Source organism: Pagrus major, chromosome 17, assembly GCF_040436345.1.
Source record: "Pagrus major chromosome 17, Pma_NU_1.0".
Taxonomy (NCBI): Eukaryota; Metazoa; Chordata; class Actinopteri; order Spariformes; family Sparidae; genus Pagrus; species Pagrus major.
Genome location: NC_133231.1, coordinates 31,337,812 through 31,355,791, shown reverse-complemented (window position 1 = coordinate 31,355,791; position 17,980 = coordinate 31,337,812). Strand labels below are relative to the sequence as shown.

At 43.4% G+C, this 17,980-nt stretch overlaps 2 protein-coding genes across 2 annotated transcripts; one reads left to right on the top strand and one right to left on the bottom strand.

The window, feature by feature from the left end:
- aste1a (asteroid homolog 1a) lies at positions 1-5,772 on the bottom strand. The gene is made up of 6 exons (XM_073484574.1): positions 5,599-5,772; positions 2,646-3,463; positions 2,071-2,370; positions 1,677-1,881; positions 1,442-1,577; positions 1-1,073 (listed from the first exon to the last, which is right to left on the bottom strand). Exons 1-6 carry the CDS (start codon positions 5,723-5,725, stop codon positions 659-661), a joined length of 2,001 nt encoding a protein of 666 aa, XP_073340675.1. The 5' UTR covers positions 5,726-5,772; the 3' UTR covers positions 1-658.
- A 2,890-nt stretch (positions 5,773-8,662) lies between these two features.
- Positions 8,663-17,976, top strand: aldh5a1 (aldehyde dehydrogenase 5 family, member A1 (succinate-semialdehyde dehydrogenase)). The gene is made up of 10 exons (XM_073484575.1): positions 8,663-9,002; positions 10,999-11,082; positions 11,768-11,938; positions 12,225-12,341; positions 12,426-12,569; positions 12,748-12,891; positions 12,973-13,131; positions 14,125-14,288; positions 14,734-14,792; positions 15,350-17,976. The coding sequence occupies exons 1-10, from the start codon at positions 8,718-8,720 to the stop codon at positions 15,559-15,561; spliced, it is 1,539 nt and encodes a 512-aa protein (XP_073340676.1). The 5' UTR covers positions 8,663-8,717; the 3' UTR covers positions 15,562-17,976.
- The last annotated feature ends 4 nt before the right edge of the window (positions 17,977-17,980 follow it).

Below are 17,980 nucleotides of genomic sequence, written 5' to 3'. Positions count from 1 at the left end.
TTTTATCAGCACAACAAAGTTTATTACTCACACACCCTTCATATAAAACAACCGATGAATAACATTTGTTTCACAATAAAACAAATTCACAGAGATTTAAAGTTTCCTAACTCGTTTTCCTCGATTCTTACATTCCTTGAACAAAACACACGAAATTCATTGCAAGAGTTAATTTTTTTTTTACACAGATAAATAAATACAAAGTTGGTAAAAAGTTCTGAGAGATTTATAAAAACATGAAAACCAGACGAGAGTTGGTTCAGATGTTCAAACATCATCAGACCAACAGGAAGACAATTAAAATGTCACCACAGATCAGAGGACAAACTTTTTTAACTGAATTTCACTTTTTCACTCCAGATTGAAGCACAAACAGTTTCTACAGCAGGAAGTTGATTCACACTCAGCAGTTGGTGGAGACCAAAACAGAGCTAAAAGAGGCTGAATGTTGAGTTTAAAAACGCGTTAGCAAACAGCTGTAAACTGTATCAGCTGCTGTGTTTACAGCCTGTTTCACTGCCCTCTAGTGGCCAAAAATCAATCAGCACAACTTTAAAGGGATTCATTGAGGAAGTAATGAAAATATAAACACATGTGGACTGGAGTCAGAACTGAGGGTCATTGTCCATAAATCGAGCCCTGAGCTGGACGGCTCGGCTCACAGGATGTCCCCCCCCCTGCGCTCCTTCTTCAGGACCAGGTCCGGGTTCTTGCCGGAGTGGACTCTCTCTCTGGCTCTGTAACGAGTCCTCACCGACAGCAGGTCGTCCAGATTTTGGTCCTGCAGCGCTCTGACCACGCTGTAGGCTTCGGTCACGGCCTCCTCGTCGTCCTCGTACCGGAGGAACAGCTGATGCAGGCTGGCGGTCAGGTCGTCCACCTGCTGCCGGCGTGGAGACGGCGGTGTCGTCTGAGTGACTGGAGGTTTTGTTGCCTCCCGACTAAGAGACTGGTGGACGACGGACAGCATGGCTCTGTACTGTTTCACACTCGAGGGGTTGTACTTCAGGCGCTTCATTTTTCTTGTCCTCATCAGGTGGACAAGGTTGTGGACCAACGTCCCCTCATAGAACCTGGACAACAACAGAAGGACAAGATCAGGGACAAGGACGTCACCTGGATGAGTCAATATTTCATCATTTTGTGAGGAATGAAGCATAAAGCCCTGTGGACAACAGCAGTATGAGCACCACCATCTCCAGTCATAAAGATCTTGATCTGGCCAGCAGCTGCGTTTTTTGTGAAAGCGACTGAAGGAAAGTTTCTCTCACTTTCTTAAAAACACAGCGATACGGTGATTTATCTGTGTGACCATGTCAGATTAAGTACAAGTAAAGCGAAATGTGCTTTTAGTATGAAAAGTGAAAGGACTGTAAACTGTTTCCTGTCCGTGTTTTCACATCATATCTGATGTTTCTGGATTAATATTGCTGTCGCTCACCTGGCGATCTGTGGTTCAGGTAAGGGGAAGCCGAGCAGCTGGTTCAGGTGGATGCTGTCCTTCATGCACGCCTGCCATTGGCTGAAGGCGTGAGCCACGCCCACATCTGGCTTATGCTGATTCTGAATCTGCAGATCTGCCACACACACACACACACACACACACGCACGTCAGTGATTGATCAGATAAGGTGATGACAGGAAGTAACCAGGTATCAGTCACCTGTGAGTTTTACCTGCTCTGCCTCTCAGCGCGTCCCCGTTGGTGGCTCCCAGCAGCAGCGCCTTCAGCAGCGCGTCGCCCGGAGGAGGCTGAGCTCTCTGCATCCAGTAGCAGGTGACGGCCACCAGGAGGCGCAGCGGAGGCGGCAGGCGGCTCAGAGACGCCTCCGTCACCCCCAGAGCCTCCAGCAGCACCTGCAGGCGCTGAGCGGGCTCCGCCTGGCGACACACGGAGGATCAGGGTCAATGTGGAGCTCAATGCAACTTTATTTACACTCAATATGACAGACAGCACAGTGACGTCACAACAACAAGTATTCAGCTCATAAGAATTAAAGATGAAACTGTTGCAGCGCCTGTCACCTGTCAAACAGGTTTCATGACGCACTTCCTGTCAGAAAGCTTCACCTTGTCCAGGGAGCTGAGCAGCAGCTGCCTGGCGACCCCCCTGGAGGCCGGCTGGACCGGGATGAACGTCAGCTGGAGTCCGTCTCTGTCTCTCTCCAGAACCGGCCTCCCTCTGCCCAGCAGCAGCCCGTACATCACCTGGCGGACCGGCCGGGACGTCAGGTACGCGCTGGGCCTGTCGGCGCGGGCCACGGGGCAGCCGAGGTTCATCCTCTGCAGCCGCAGCACGTCCAGGATGTCTGAGGGCAGCCGGTCCTGCGTGAACGGCAGCCGGATCCAGTCCGGGACGAGACCCGCCGCCTGCAGGAGACAGAGCAGAACCAGTGAGCTTCAGACACATCTTCACCAGAGGCTCACTCAGCTAACCGATTCTTCATGTGTTGATTAAATGTCTTTGACCTCCCTGCAGACAGACCCGGTCCAGTGGACCCGGTCCTGCGGCCTCTCTGCAGGTGCTGGTTCGTTTCAACTATGTACTGAATGAAGATGCACAGGTGAGCTGAACTCTCTGGTGAAACTGGGCCTCAACTAAATAAAATGTTCCCCTAAAACTTTAAAGTAACGGATGTTGTCACCTCGTCCTCCGCTGGGAGTGGCGGTGCCGTCCCGTGGAGGAAGAACCTCTGCAGGGAGCAGGCGGGGAGCCGGTACTCCTCCATGCCCAGGTACAGGCCCTGCAGAACCTCCGCCTTCCTCTTCTCGCTCAGCGGCCCGATCAGCTCCAGCGCCGCCTCGAAGGCCTCCTGCGGCTCCCGGAAGCTCCTCAGCCAGCAGAGCAGCCCCTCCAGGCGGCTCGGTTTCCCGGAACCAGCGGGGCAGAACTGGGACCAGCGGATGTATTCCGTCCTCTGCAGCTTCACGTAGTCGTTCCCAGCCAAGGCGGCGAATGCGGGCAGGAGCGGCGGCTCGATGCCGAAGCGGACGCAGATGTTGGAGGTCTTGTAGTTCCGGCAGGGGACGCAGCTCCGCTCCGCCGCCGCCCAGCGGAAGTGAGCGAGCGGCAGCAGCCCCGCGGACAGCGCGAAGATGTAGAAGTCGCTGTCGCTGGACAGAACCGGACAGTCCCACGCGTTGGCGAGAGCAGCGATCTCCTGGTCGGCCTCCCCGTAGCACTTCGCCGACGGGACCTCCAGCCGGGCCAGCGTCTGTCTGAACACCACCTTGACCAGCGACGGCACGATGTTCTCCCGGCTGCCGTCCGACGCCGCTCGGTGGGCTCTCAGGATCCGGTCCTCGGCTCTTTGCGTCACCGTCTCGAGCTTCTTGTCGCTGGGATCCGTGCCTCCGTCCAGAACCACGTACGGTTGGATCTCACAGGCTCGGAGGGCTGCGACGAACCTCTCCACCAGCGCCTCAAACGCAGCATACTCCCCGCCGTGGTTCTGGTCCAGACCTGACGGATCCAAAGCAAAGGAACCAGAACAAACAGTTACTAACAAACATCTGATTTCAGCTTGTTACCGAACCATGACTTCATGACTGAGCAGAGGCGCTGCACGAGCAGACTGACCGGAACCTGGGTCAGGACTTGTTATTGTGGGTTTGCTTCACCAACAAATGTGAATGTTTTTTTTTTTTAAAGAATCTTGATCAGATGAGTCCAAAGAAAATATCACAATAAACAGAATCATAATTATTATAATGGCAACATGTGTTCTTGTTATTCTGATCAGTTTAATTATAAAGCTCTTCATGTGTTAAAAACAGTTAGCGGTTGCTAACAAGTGTCTGAATGAGACTAGTCCGTCTTTACAGGCCACTTTAGTTACACACTGTTCTGACTCTGACTTTACAACTCGTACATTGATCAGTTTATAGAAAACCTGGAGAGTAATTGTGCAGTAAGACCCGGTGGTGACGTTTAAGTTTAGCATTAGCTTGTTACTGCTACACATTTAATTTACGCTTCAAACATCAGAGTGGAGTTCATCTGTGGAGATTATCTGGATGAACAGAACCTGGACGGATCAGAACCTTCAGATTAGTTTCTGTAATAATCCAGAATCCAGTTCAATAATCCTACAGATTTTTCGCAGACACCGGAAGGCGCCGCTCAGTGTGACTTCCGGTCCGGCCTGGTGGCCACTCGCGGTGTTGCAACTAAAAAGTCCCCCGCAGCCCAGAAATCATTTCCCCTCAGACCGCCATTATGAAAGAGACGTCTGTGAAACTCTTATTACTATTATTATTATTATTATTATTAATAATAAAACTTTCAATAAACTGTGAAAAGCGATTTTAAAATCCGTGACGTCATCACAACGCGTCTACGAGCATATTCAATGGGCCGCATAACCAGGAAGTAAACGCAGAAGATGGGAAACAGAAGCGACCACGCCCCCTTTGAAAACAAACGCTAGTGTTGGCGCGGGACTGAGAACAGCTCGTAGCGACATGTTTTAGAGCCAAAGAACAATAAATCCAGAAGCTTATGATCGTATTTACTTCTTCAAAGACCGAAGGACAGTGAGAGAACAGACCTGTGGCTCCAGGTCGTCCCGTGAGACCCGACCGGTCACATACGTCCGTCTGTGTCAAACACCTCGTCACAGGTGAGTTAATGAAATCACTGAGTGAATGACATGTGTGCCGATTGTGTCTGTAGATCGTAGTGAATCAAAAAAGAGCCTTTGTAAAGTTGTAACTGCAGTTTTTACCGTGAAAAAATAAGGCCCGACCTTAAAACTCCTGCTTTTACAATGGAGTTTGGTTGCGTAGCCTCTCCACCCGAAAGACCGCCAGGAGAGGAGCAGAGGCTGCTTTAATGTTAACAACACACAAACTGAGTAACGCAACAAGTGGAGCTAAACCCACCGGTTTTATTAAAACAGAGACAGCGTCATTACAGCGATGTGAAGACAGAAAAGATGATGGATGGACGTAATAAAGTAGTTGCGTGTGTCAGATGCGGACCGAACCTCATCCACTGTTTCTTTATTTTATTTATATATAATGACGCCGAACGTAGATCAACTACAATACAACACGATTGTTTGCCTCTGGCCATCAGATCTGGGCTCTTAAAAGCTAAAAATTCACACGAGAATCTTATTTTATGCCAGTAAATTGGCAGAGACCCAAAATCTACATTTAGCGCCAGTCGGACTGTTGACACTTAAAGGGGGCGGGGCTTGACACAGGGACAAAGTACCCGGATGTCACCAGTGTTGATGCGATGCACTGATAAACACACTGGAGGTTCACAGCTGTTTATTACATGTACATATTCAGCTTATATCATTCACTTCTGTGTTCAAGGCACCAACGATCAGCTTATAAAATATGATGCACTGTTACTGATTAAACTTCCCAACACTTTTATAAAGTAGATCAAATGAACTACAACACCTCACAAAAAATACCTGATAATCAAATTAGAGTTTAAATTAATTAAGCTATTTAAACAATGAATCTGCAGACCAGCTGTCAGATAAGAGTAATCAAAGTAAAAGTTAATATATCTGACCTGGAGTACCTGTGGAGGACCTGTGGAGTACAGCACCACAGTCACAATACTTTCTGTCCTACCTGAGTCAAAGTACAGCAAGTGGAGCAGGTTGCAGCCGTCGATCACCAGCCGGCTCATCCGGAACCGGACGTCCCGGTAGATCTGCTGGTGACTCTCTAAGAATGTGGTCAGGCCCTGAACACCCATCCTCTCTGATTCTGTCCTGGAAGTTTCATCTCTGCTGCTCTTATACCAGAGTCTGAGACTTTCCTTAAGTTTCACTTTCCTGACATCATCACTGTTTATTACATCAGATTACAAAACATAACACAGTCAACATCAAAGTCAACATCATCAACAGAGGGGAGGAGGACACAGAGTCTTTATATAGTCTTTATTGGGACACTTCATAAACAGTTTCACAGTAAAGAACAGAAATAATACACCCAGGTTACTGTGCAGATATAACAAGAGACTTTTCACATTATATCAATATAAATATTACACTGTTCTAACAAGAACTGTTTCTTGTTATAATGTGATGAGTTTGCGTGTCGTGATAACGTGAACATATTTTGATATAATGTGAGAATTTTCTTGTTGCATTTTCCTTGCGAGCAATTACTGTCACAGTAAAATATCAGCAGTACACAAAGTATTCTTCGCTTCATGTACTTCATTTAACCCATAAATACATTTTACTAACCATATGTTTACTTTTGCTTACATAATATTTAATAGATCAAAAGTAAAAGTACTCCTGCAAACTGGACCCATTTTATTATTCAGATATTATTGGAATATATCAGTGATGCAATAAGATGCCAGAAGCATTTCACTCGTCAAGTTTGAGTTTATTTTACATCCTCAGACACTGTCAGGTTCCTCTCTGTGACAATGCATCATGTTTTATAATGTAATTAGATGATATTAAGTATAAACTAATGTTTTTATAAGTAAAATATTAACCTGAAAAGTAACTAGTAACTAAAAACGTTAAAGAAGTACAAAATGTGTCCCTCAGAAATGTAGCAGAGCAGAACAGTACTTGATTAAATGCACTTCCTCCACAGCACCAGAATAACATCATATAAACAGTAACAGGAGCTCAGAAGCAGCTCGACTGGCAGCTGAACTGGTTTGAGTTTGGAAAGGGAAAATAAAACCTTCAGCAGCACCAGAGGAGGAGGAGGAGCAACTACAGCTCTGAACACAGCGACAACATTTACAACACAGTCAGCTGAGAAACAGAAACCAGCTGCACAGACCAGCTCTGTTTCACTTCAGGAGAAACACAACTCAACATGACGAACCCATTACTACCTATTACTACCACACCCATTATACAAACCATCAGTCATAACCTCTCATAGTCATGACTACAGCCAGAATAAACAATGCAAATGTTAAAATGTTTTACAAGCTAACCCTCACAATTATTAAAGATATCATAGCTTGACTGTATTTTCTTAAAATGTGAGATATGAGAAACTCATACTGAGCAAAAGTTAAGATGTGGTGATTCACACACCTGCATAATACTTGAGTAAAAGTTTTAAAGTATGTGATATTAAATGTACTTAAGTATCAAAAGTGCAATTAAAAAGTACATTTTACATAACTTGATATCATGTAACTGTAAATTGACCCCAATATTCAGCATTTTTCTGATTATTGTTACTGTTTTTATCAATAAAATGAATTCATTTAAAAATGTGATACTGTGGCTCTGATGCTGATGTGATCTGAAAAGTAACTAGTAACTAAAGTTATCAGATAAATGTAGTGGAGTGGAAGAATACAGTAGCAGAAAATGGAAATACTCAAGTAAAGTACAAGTAGCTCAAAATTGTACTTAAGTACAGAACATGAGGAATCATGAGTGCATCCTGTGTCACACAAGCACCAGAACAACATCATATAAACAGTAACAGGCTGAACTGGTCTGAGTTTGGAAAGGGAAAATAAACTGGAGCCCCAGAGGAGGACGGAGCAACTGCAGCTCTGAACACAGCCGACAGTGAATGAACTTCCCCATTCAGCATTTTTCTGATTTTTGGGATTATTTTTTTTTCCCCAATAAAATGAATTAATTTAAAAATGTTATATTTTGGCTCTGATGCAGCGTGTAATCTGTAAAGTAACTAGTAACTATATACAGTAAATAAGACAATATTTTCCTCTAAAGTGCAGTGGAGTGGAAGTGTGAAGTAACAGGAAATGGAAATACTCAAGTAAAGTACAAGTACTCTACTTAAGTACAGTACTTGAGTAGATGTTCTGAGTTACATTCCATCACTGCTTTCTTAACTCCAACATGTGATCAAGATTTTTTTAATATGCTAAATCAAATCTGTGAGATAAAAACTTAATGTTTTACTTACTAAATCAAAATTAAGAAATTACACAAGTGCAACAAAGTACATTTACACAAGTACAATCTTGAAGTACTTGTACCTCAAGTATTTCCGTTTTCTGTTACTTTATACTTCCACTTAACTACACTTTGGAACCAAATATTGTACTTTTTACTCCATTACATTTATTGATGAATCTAGTTACTTTACAGATTACATACTGCATCAGAGCCGAAGTAGCACATTTTTAAATTAATGTATTTTATTGACAAAACCAGTTCTCCCAGTATACAGAGACATGCTGACCGGGTTCATCATCAGTCACACTACAGTGAATACATATGTAAATATATGCAAAATGTACTTTTTACCTGTACTTTTGATACTTAAGTACATTTTGTATCAGATGGTGAAAGTATTGTTCATATTCAGGTGCCATATCATACCATATATTTCTAAGTGACATTTTAACATGATATCTTTACTCAAGTGTAACTGTTGAGTACAACACTGATATTATGTCATAATTTTTAATCTAGTACCTCATAATTTAGACTTTTTATTTATTTATTTTTGTACATTTGTGATGACTTAATGTGGCTTTTGTCGTGGTGGAAACTGGCTGTTGTCTGTTGGACATTGAACGCATCAGTGCTGTGGAGCAGAAGAGGACCCTGAAGGCCTCTCCGGTTGTGTTTGTGCGCTGTCACGTGACGCACGCGGTCTCCTCAGGACCGGCTGAAACCGACAGAAAGCTGCTGCAGGTCTGACTGAGCTGCAGACACACACACACACACACACACACACACACACACACACACACACTCACACTCGGCCCCGGTATGTCCGCTCTCTGTGTGCTGAGGACCCGCTGCTTCCCCCGGCAGGTCTCCGGCCTGCCCGCCGCCATGCAGAGACACTACAGCCTGGACGTCTCCGCCCCGCTGCTGCGGACGCAGGGCTACATAGACGGCCGCTGGGTCTCCGCAGCCTCGGTGTTCCCGGTGCTGGACCCGGCCACAGGGAAGGAGATAACCCGGGTGTCAGACTTTGGCCCGGCTGAGGCCAAGCAGGCTGTGGACGCTGCGTACAAGGCGTTTCACTCCTGGAAGCAGTGCACTGCTAAGGTACGTCTTCCGCTCTCAACCAAACTCCATTTAAAAATGTGTCAATTTAAGGCAAATGTTGCACATTTGCCTTAAAAACACGAGAAAACACTGCAACACTTTGTATTTTGTCAACTAAAAGGATCCAGACTTCAATTCGGCTTGCTCACAATTCACCAGAAAACACAGTGTTTTGATAAAATCTCATGTTTCATTTTAGAGTCTCGTTGCCTGCTGCCGCCCTCGTTTTTGCAGGAAGATACATGAACCAAAAAATAACGAACGACCTGCAGAGGTTTACATGTCAGAGAGAAGAGAGTCTCTCAATGGTTATGAATGCATATATAAAAACATAAACATTCGCCAATTAACATTTACATTAAATTGCGAAATTTCTGAATGGAGTTCTGCATGAGGACATTGTGGCAGGTGTAATTGTGCAGCTCATAAACGAACTGAGGCTTATTGTGTGAGTGAAGAGGTTTATGAGTGTTTAAACATTGACTGATTATCTGTGATTTATCAAACATTTATTAGTCCACATCATAAACGAGGCTGGTTTCTAATAGTTGTAAAACAATGCAAAGTCTAATAACAGCAGCAGGGGAGGAAGAAGTACTCAGATCTTTGAAGTCAGTAAAAGTATTAGCATTAAAAAGTAAAAGTACTTATTATGCAGAGTGGTCCATGTCAGAGTAACTCACATGGATTATAAATACTGATGCATAAAGTAAAATGTTCATGTTGCAGCTGGTAAAGACTCGGCTGCTTTCAGCTGATCACTGAGCAGTTTAGAGTACAAGTTAAGTGTAATTACATCCAAATTATACTACAGTACTTGAGTACATGTACTTAGTTACATTCCAGCACTGAACAGCAGTAAGACCAAACAACGCTGCAGAGTAAACGGCTTGTTTCTGTGTTTGGGAGACGGGAAGAACGTTAACTTCACATGCAGAGATGAAGTCTGTGCTGGTCATTTCAACCTTGACCTGATCCCAGTGTCACAGCAGAAGAAGGACAAAGTCCAACGTGTGTGTCGTTGGTAACACAACATACCTTCTTATTAAAAACCACAAACTCAATTCAAACATTTTAATGTCCACGTCTTTCATACATCATGAGATTATTCAAATGTTCAGTCTCATTCGTACCAATAATTCTTTCTCATTTCTCAGCTACTTCACTCCTGCAGCGTCGTCATGCAGATTCAGGCTGACGTATACAGTTACACTATATTATATTTTATCTACTCATTCAGACTTTTTGTCAAACTCAATTCAAACATCGTGGCACACATTTAAAAAAAAAAATCTCTTCTTGGCTTTATTGAAATAACAGGTGAAGAGTGACAGGAAACAGGGAGATAGAGAGAAGGAGTGGCCACGGGTCGGACCAGAACCCCGGGCCGGTGCAGCGAGGACACAGCCTCTGCACACGGGGCACGCTCCGCCAACTGAGCCACCAGAATGTTCCTCATTTTTTATACACCGAAATGCCAGTTTAGCTTCCAGTTTATAGTATATTTTCCACTTTTCAACTGTTCATATATTCAGCTGCGTCTTTATACAAATTAAAGACAGCAGTTCATCAATACTTTTGGAGAACAGGTTTAAAATCCTGTTTAGTCATTGTGGGATACTGAGTATAAGACTTCAGCAGAGTCAAATGTGAAAAAGGTGAATGGGTCTGAATATTTGTGTGGAGCTGTTTCAAGATGCACTAGAAGAAATGTGAACCTATTCTTTAATAGCAGCTGCTCATAAAGACCCGACAGAACAGTGTGTTCAGCTGTTGTTACACTTTGCACTCTGTTTAATATTAATCCAACTCATTCACACTTCACTATCAGTGAGGAAACATAATGGTCTCATGAAGCTGCTGTTATCTTTGCCAAGTTTTTTAAAATATTAACTTGAATAAAAACATGATGGTGAAACAACAAGTATCTGCGGAGACGATGGCGGCAGTGAGTCCGAACGTCACTCCTGATGTGATCTGATTGGTTGTCCTGCAGGAGAGGAGCATCCTGCTGAGGAAGTGGTTCGACCTGCTGACGCTGCACAAAGAAGACTTGGCCAAACTGGTCACATTCGAGAGTGTGAGTATCGTGGAGATAATTACACACAGCCGTCGTGTAATGTGCGTCAGTATCATCATGTTGAGACAAACAACAGCCGTAACGCAACATGAATATGAGTGGATGGAAAAGAACACAACATTGATTTGATGCAAACATTTATATTAATTTCTTCCAGGATTTTCCCTGATTTTTATTTTTTCATTGAATACTGAACAGTTTGACCTCCTCAAGCTTCTGATGAGGAGAAAATGTGATGTTTCAGCTGGAGACTAGTTTGATTTATAACCACATCATAATTTATAACTCTTCATATGTTCGTGTGTTTTGTAAAGTAACTAGTAACGAAAGCTGTCTGATAAATGTAGTGAAGTAAAAGGTACAATATTTCCCTCCGAGATGTCGTCGAGTAGAAGTTAAAAAGTGTCATGAATGGAAAATACTGAAGCAACATTATCAAGTAAACCTCTGACACACTCACTGTAAATAATCCACAGAGAAACCGTCACAACAGATTTCACCCGAACTACTTTCTGATGAAGAAATAGTCCCAGTGTTGACACTGAGGTCTGTGGATTATTTACACTGACAGGTACACCAGGCTGAAAACATGTGTAACATTAGTCTGTGTGTGTGTGTGTGTGTGTGTCTGTGTCTGTGTGTGTGTGTCTGTGTGTGTGTGTCTGTGTGTGTGTGTGTGTTGCAGGGGAAGCCCATGCGGGAGGCTCTCGGGGAGATCACGTACGCCGCCTCCTTCCTGGAGTGGTTTTCGGAGGAGGCCCGGCGAGTGTACGGCGACATCGTCCCGTCACCCGCCAAAGACCGAAAGATCCTCCTCCTCAAGCAGCCTGTGGGCGTCGCCTCCATCATCACACCGGTGAGCAGCCAATGAGAAAGGTTTTCAGTAGAGCCCAACTGATACTGTCCAATCACAAACACGTATATCAGTATCGGTGTTTATGTTGTCGATATTTTTAGGCATTACGATGCAGAAGAAGATGCCTGAGGTGATTTAGAAATATTAAATTCACAGTGAAGTTGCTGTTTCAGTGCAATGAAGATGTTATTTCCACCCTCGACGTGCACTCACTTCAGACGGAGTGCACGCTAATGCTCTTAGCTTAGCGCTTGAGCAGTTTTGTAACTGTTGTGTTGCTCCACAGTGGAACTTCCCGAGCGCGATGATCACCAGGAAGGTCGGAGCCGCTCTGGCAGCCGGCTGCACCGTGGTGGTCAAACCAGCCGAGGACACGCCGCTGTCGGCGCTCGCTCTGGCTGAGGTCGGCACTCTGAACATTTAACGCTCTACGTTAGTCAGTTTTCTGTTTCTTCTCTAAATGACATGATTCTGTGGTGTGTTGCAGCTGGCAGAGCAGGCCGGGATCCCTGCGGGGGTGTTTAACGTGGTTCCTTGTTCCAGAGAGAAGACTCCTTCCGTCGGGGAGGTTCTCTGCACCGACCCTCTGGTGGCCAAAATCTCCTTCACTGGCTCCACCGCCACCGGCAAGGTCAGACCGTCAGACTGCTGCCTGCAGTTATTACAGATAATGTTTGTCACCATGTTGGATAAGTCATAAAATTAAAATTATTTTAACGACTGAGTGCTGAGAATGAAGTGAGCTACAGGAGACATTCTTCATTCTTCAACGAAGTAAAACAGTAAAACATTTGAAATCATTGTTTCAGGTGCTGCTGAAAATGGCTGCCGACACAGTGAAGAAGGCGTCCATGGAGCTGGGAGGCCACGCCCCCTTCATCGTGTTCGACAGCGCTGATGTCGACAAGGCGGTGGCCGGAGCCATGGGCTCCAAATTCAGGAACTCTGGACAGGTATGAAGTGACCGTGCTGTGTGTCAGCGCGATGTCAGCTGCTGTGGTTTAATGTTTTCTGTCCTCTTCCTCTTCCCGTAGACGTGCGTGTGCTCCAACCGCTTCCTGGTGCAGAGCGGCATCCACGACCGCTTCATGGAGAAACTGGGCCAAGCGATGGACTCCGAGCTCCGCGTGGGTCACGGCTCAGAGCCCGAAACTACCCAGGGGCCGCTCATCAACGCCAGAGCTGCAGAGAAGGTAAACGTGAAGCTAAAGCCTGTTCGAGGGCAAAAACAAGCTACAGCGAGGAGATACTATATATATATATATATATACATACATATATAAAAATTATACTTATACTGTATGACGACTTTTTAAAGTGGAAACTCTTCAACTCTTTATACACAAGAATACACGACATGTAATGAGCAGACTTTAGAGGAGGAGTGGTGAGTAAAATGAAATATAAAATATTAATATCAATAAAGATAAAATGACAACATGCAACACTTTTTGTAAGTAGTTTGTTAAAATAACCGACATTTGGAGAGTTAAGAGAACAAAAAGTTCATGTTGGAAAAATGAAGTGTATTTATATTTAAATGTTTAAAATTGATTTCTGATTTATTTTCTTGCTTTAAAGTTCCAATTTATAAGAAAGTAAATTTTTTAAGCTTGTTTTTTTTTTTGGATGGCGGCCGACCCGACCTTCAAACCCAAAGCGTCGAATGAGACTTAAAAAATTAACTTTAACTACAAATCTATTGATATTTGAGTGTCATGTAGTGCTGCAGCTAACAATTGTCTTCATTGTTGATTAATCTGTTGATTATTTTTAAGATTAATCGATTAGTTGATTGGTCATAAAATGGTGAAAATGGTCGATCAGTGTTTCGTTCTCAAATCAGAGTTATTCAGTTAAATTCAGTTAACGGTCACAGGAGGAAAGACAACGAGCCGGTACACTGACTGAAGTTTGGCATCAAAAATAAAAGAAAGTTTAGCGCAGAAACATCTGTGTTAAAGTTACATTGATAAATAAAACACATTAAAAATTATTCGTATAAAATCTTGTCACTGAAAAAATTGACACATTTTTAAAAACTGATTTTATTTTGGAGCCACAGTTCACCGCCACTGTTCTGACTCCACAGAGAGAAACCAGAAATATTCACATTTAAGAAGCTGAAACTATATTTTTTAAGGGATCTATGTCAGAACTGTTCTCGTCTTCCCGTCTGTCTGCAGGTGGCCCACCAGGTGTCAGACGCAGTGTCCAGAGGAGCGAAGGTGTTGAAGGGCGGGAAGCGTCTGGACGGGTCCTTCATGGAGCCCACGCTGCTCGCCAACGTCTCCACAGAGATGCTCTGCATGAAGGAGGAAACGTTCGGCCCGCTGCTGCCCGTCATCAGGTCCGTACGCCGCTCACGCCGAGCGGTTTGTACTGAGTGAACGAGTGTGTTCACATCTGGAGTTCATGTGTTTTTCTGACTCACATCTCGCTGATCACACACGTTTAAAGTAACTTCAGAATATAAACTTTACACCAGTTTCAACGTGAATGTGAAAAATATTGAAACTGTTTTAGTTTTAAAAATAATTTGGTCAAACTGATGTTTCAGAAACACGACATCAGCTTCGTTGGAATAAAACTGGAGACATTTGATTTCTTTGTTTATGATAAAAGTTGTCAGTAATGTTCGTCTTTCTGTGCACGTCCACGCTGACTGTGGAGGAAATACGACATGTTGAACTGGAGGAACAGGCGGTTCTGCATGAAAAGCTGCTGTCAGCGTGGTGTGTTCAGGTGCTGCAGATGTTTGTCGACCAATCAGAAGATTTGTTTCTGATTTGCAGGTTCGACACGGAGGAGGAGGCTCTGGCTATCGCTAACGCATCTAATGTTGGGCTGGCAAGTGAGTTCATCCCTCTGCGTGTTAACAACTGTGTGTGAAATCACAAGTTTGAGTGTTTGTGTGAAGTCTGAGGTGTTTAGATCCATCGAGTGTTAATCAGAGCTGCTGAACCGCTGAACTGCTGCTGTTTACTTTGAGTAAGTGCTGCAGCCGCCCTTATAAAGTACAAACTGATGCATTCAGTATGTTTAACTGCTTCGTCATGAAGTACAAAGAACGTAGGACTCACCACAAAGACTGACGGCACATTCAGTCGTTCTCATTCTGTCCAGTGTTTGTGCTCTCAGCTTTGTTTCTATTTATACATCTGTGAAAACGCAAATAATTTGGATTTTTTTTCATGCGTGAAACCGAGTGGAAAAGAAAAGTTCCAGGAGAATTTTCTTTTTCAGGAGGAAAAAAAAAAGTTTTTGTGAAACAGACTTTTTTTGCGGTCGAGTTTGTGCACGCACTCCAGACGTGGTGCACGCTAACACAGTTAGCTGAGCAGCTACAGTGAGAGGGCTGTCAATCTCTGCTGGTTTTAAACTCTGACCTGCTCTCACGTTCGTCCTCAGGTTACTGCTACTCGCAGGATGTGAGTCAGATCTGGCGGGTGGCGGAGGCGTTGGAGGCGGGGATCGTCGGAATCAACGAGGGGCTCCTGTCCACCCCGGAGGCGTCGTTCGGCGGCGTCAAACAGTCCGGTCTGGGCTGCGAAGGCTCCAAGCACGGCATCAAAGAGTATCTGGAGGTCAAGTACGTGTGCTTCGGAGGGCTAAAACCCTGAAACAGGGCGGAGCGACAGCGCCGCTCCGGTGGTACGACACACTTATACATGCAGGAATCATTAAAGTGGTCATAACTGAACAGATCTGAGGTTTTAATTGATTTAATTTAACTGGAACAACACAAATACATTATAGTCGCGGCTGACCAACCTTAAACTGAAGACACAGTTTGGAGTCAGAGGTCTTGTAGGAAAGTAGTTGAGTAACTTTTCACAAAATATGAAATATTTTTATTGACCCACCGGACGTCCTCAGTAAACTGACTCAGTCCTCTTATTTCTCCTCTGTTGCCTTTTGTCAGACAAAAACTGTTGGTGTTTAGAAAAAGACAAAAATCTTTCAGCAATAAATAATAATTATCTTTTATGTTTGACGACATCAGTTCGGACTTTAATCTTTGTGTTTATTAACATCCAAGTTAAATACTCGCTTCTGATTGGCCAGTTACAGCATCGCCACCAATCAAATTAAAGAGTCACTGTTGCTGCAATAACTCAGAAGATTTAACATCAAAATTGTATTTTTAAAAACAATATAGATCCTGATAGAAGACGGACGTGGACGACGGCAGCTTTTTATTTTTAACTAGAAAATTTTCAGATTTAACAACTGTTGCTGTAGGAGTTGATCAGAAACTGTCTTAAAGAAACAGTTCACCCAAAAATGATAATTCAGTCGGTGCTTGATCAGTGTCTGGTCTGACCAATCAGAGCTCTCCAAGTTTATTAATTACAATAACCCAGATATGACGTGAACGCAGCATTATATTGATTTCATTCTCCAGCAGCACAAAGAGTTTGGTTTCAAAGTAAGAAGGGAGATTTACTGTGATTAAACATTAAAAAGCACAAAGATAATCTTTTTTTGTAGAATCATGTTTGTATTAAACCTCCTGTAGAACGTCGTCAGTGTGAAAACTGTATTTTTTTATTATTAAAATACTTCTATATGCCGACGTTTGAACCAATAAGGACACGTGCACATGTTTCAAGCATCACAATTTAATTTTGAATAATTTAAGGCAGGTGCCATTTATACAAAACCTAACAGGGAATCTGTCGTCGAGTCTTTACACACATTTCAATAATATCTGTTCGAGCTCAGCGTCGCTAAAACGTGTTCATAAATACATAAATCAATGTTGGCCCGATGCATGCAGCGGAGTCTAAATGTTATCAACAGATTTCTGTATGAAGATAAAAGAATAAACCCTTAAAAGATTCATTAATTATTGTCGTGAAGTCGTTTTTTTATTGTGTAGATTTTAATCCGACAGAAGCTGAAACACACAAAGCTTTTTTCTTACCTGAAAGTAAAGTGCCATAAAATCTTACAGTGTTGAACAACAGTGTTATTACATTAAAACACCCTGAAGACCTTGGTTGGTTTAACTTCTCACCTGTGTGCAGTGACATCACTGAGGGGGCGTGGTCACAGGTGCAGCAGAGTCTTTTCTGACTGGTCATCAGTGCTTCATTCGTCCGTTAGCTTGATTTGACTCATCAGACATGAGCCGGGATTTAAGGTTTTAAAGCTGGTTTAAAATGAGCGGTGGTTATCCTGAATATTATAACGATGACGTAATTAACAGTACAACGATAAAAATCTTGTACTTAACGTTCCCATGAAGCAGCTCGTGGAGCGCTGCCTGCTTCTCCTCGGTGCTGCATCCGGGGTCCGTCGTTCTCAAAAGCAGTAGTTAGCGGTAACTTTAGCAACAAGTAAAGCTAACTGTCCAGAGCTGAGGCTTAAAATATGATCCAGTTTCACCACATCAGTGAATAAAGTTGTGTTTTGTACAGTAACCTGTGAGGCCCCGCCCCCAGAAACATAACAATAAAGAAAGTGTGTGGATGCAGAATCAGTTTCCACGCCTCGAGTGCAGGACGACTCATCAACAGGATACAAAACCACCTTTTGCCATTGTTGGGCCTGAAACTTGAGTACAGGTGAAATACAGAGCACGACGTGTGATAATCAAACACTTTCACATCAGTTATGACTTCATGGGGACTTTAAGAGAAAATGTATCCTGTTCAGATATTTTAAACCAGCTTCATAAAACTGAAAAATACTTCGTGCTTTTATCCAGTTAACTCCCAAATCAAGCTAACTGTGTTGTGTACGTATGAAGACCATGAGTCATTTCTCCTCCTGCAGCAGCCTGATGAAACAGAAGTTTCTATATTTGAGCCAATACAAATAAATAGTGAAGTAATCGATTACTACCGTCCACTGTTGTTGAGTACTGAGAGTTTCTGTTGAGTTTGTACAGCAGATTGTTTCTGATGTAAAGTGAAATTTGTCTTAATTGTAATATAATGTTGTCGTCATAGTTAATGTAAAGAAATATACATTTTGTATTCCTGACTGTAGATGCTAATGAAAAATAAAGAGGAAGTTGTAATATTAAATCTT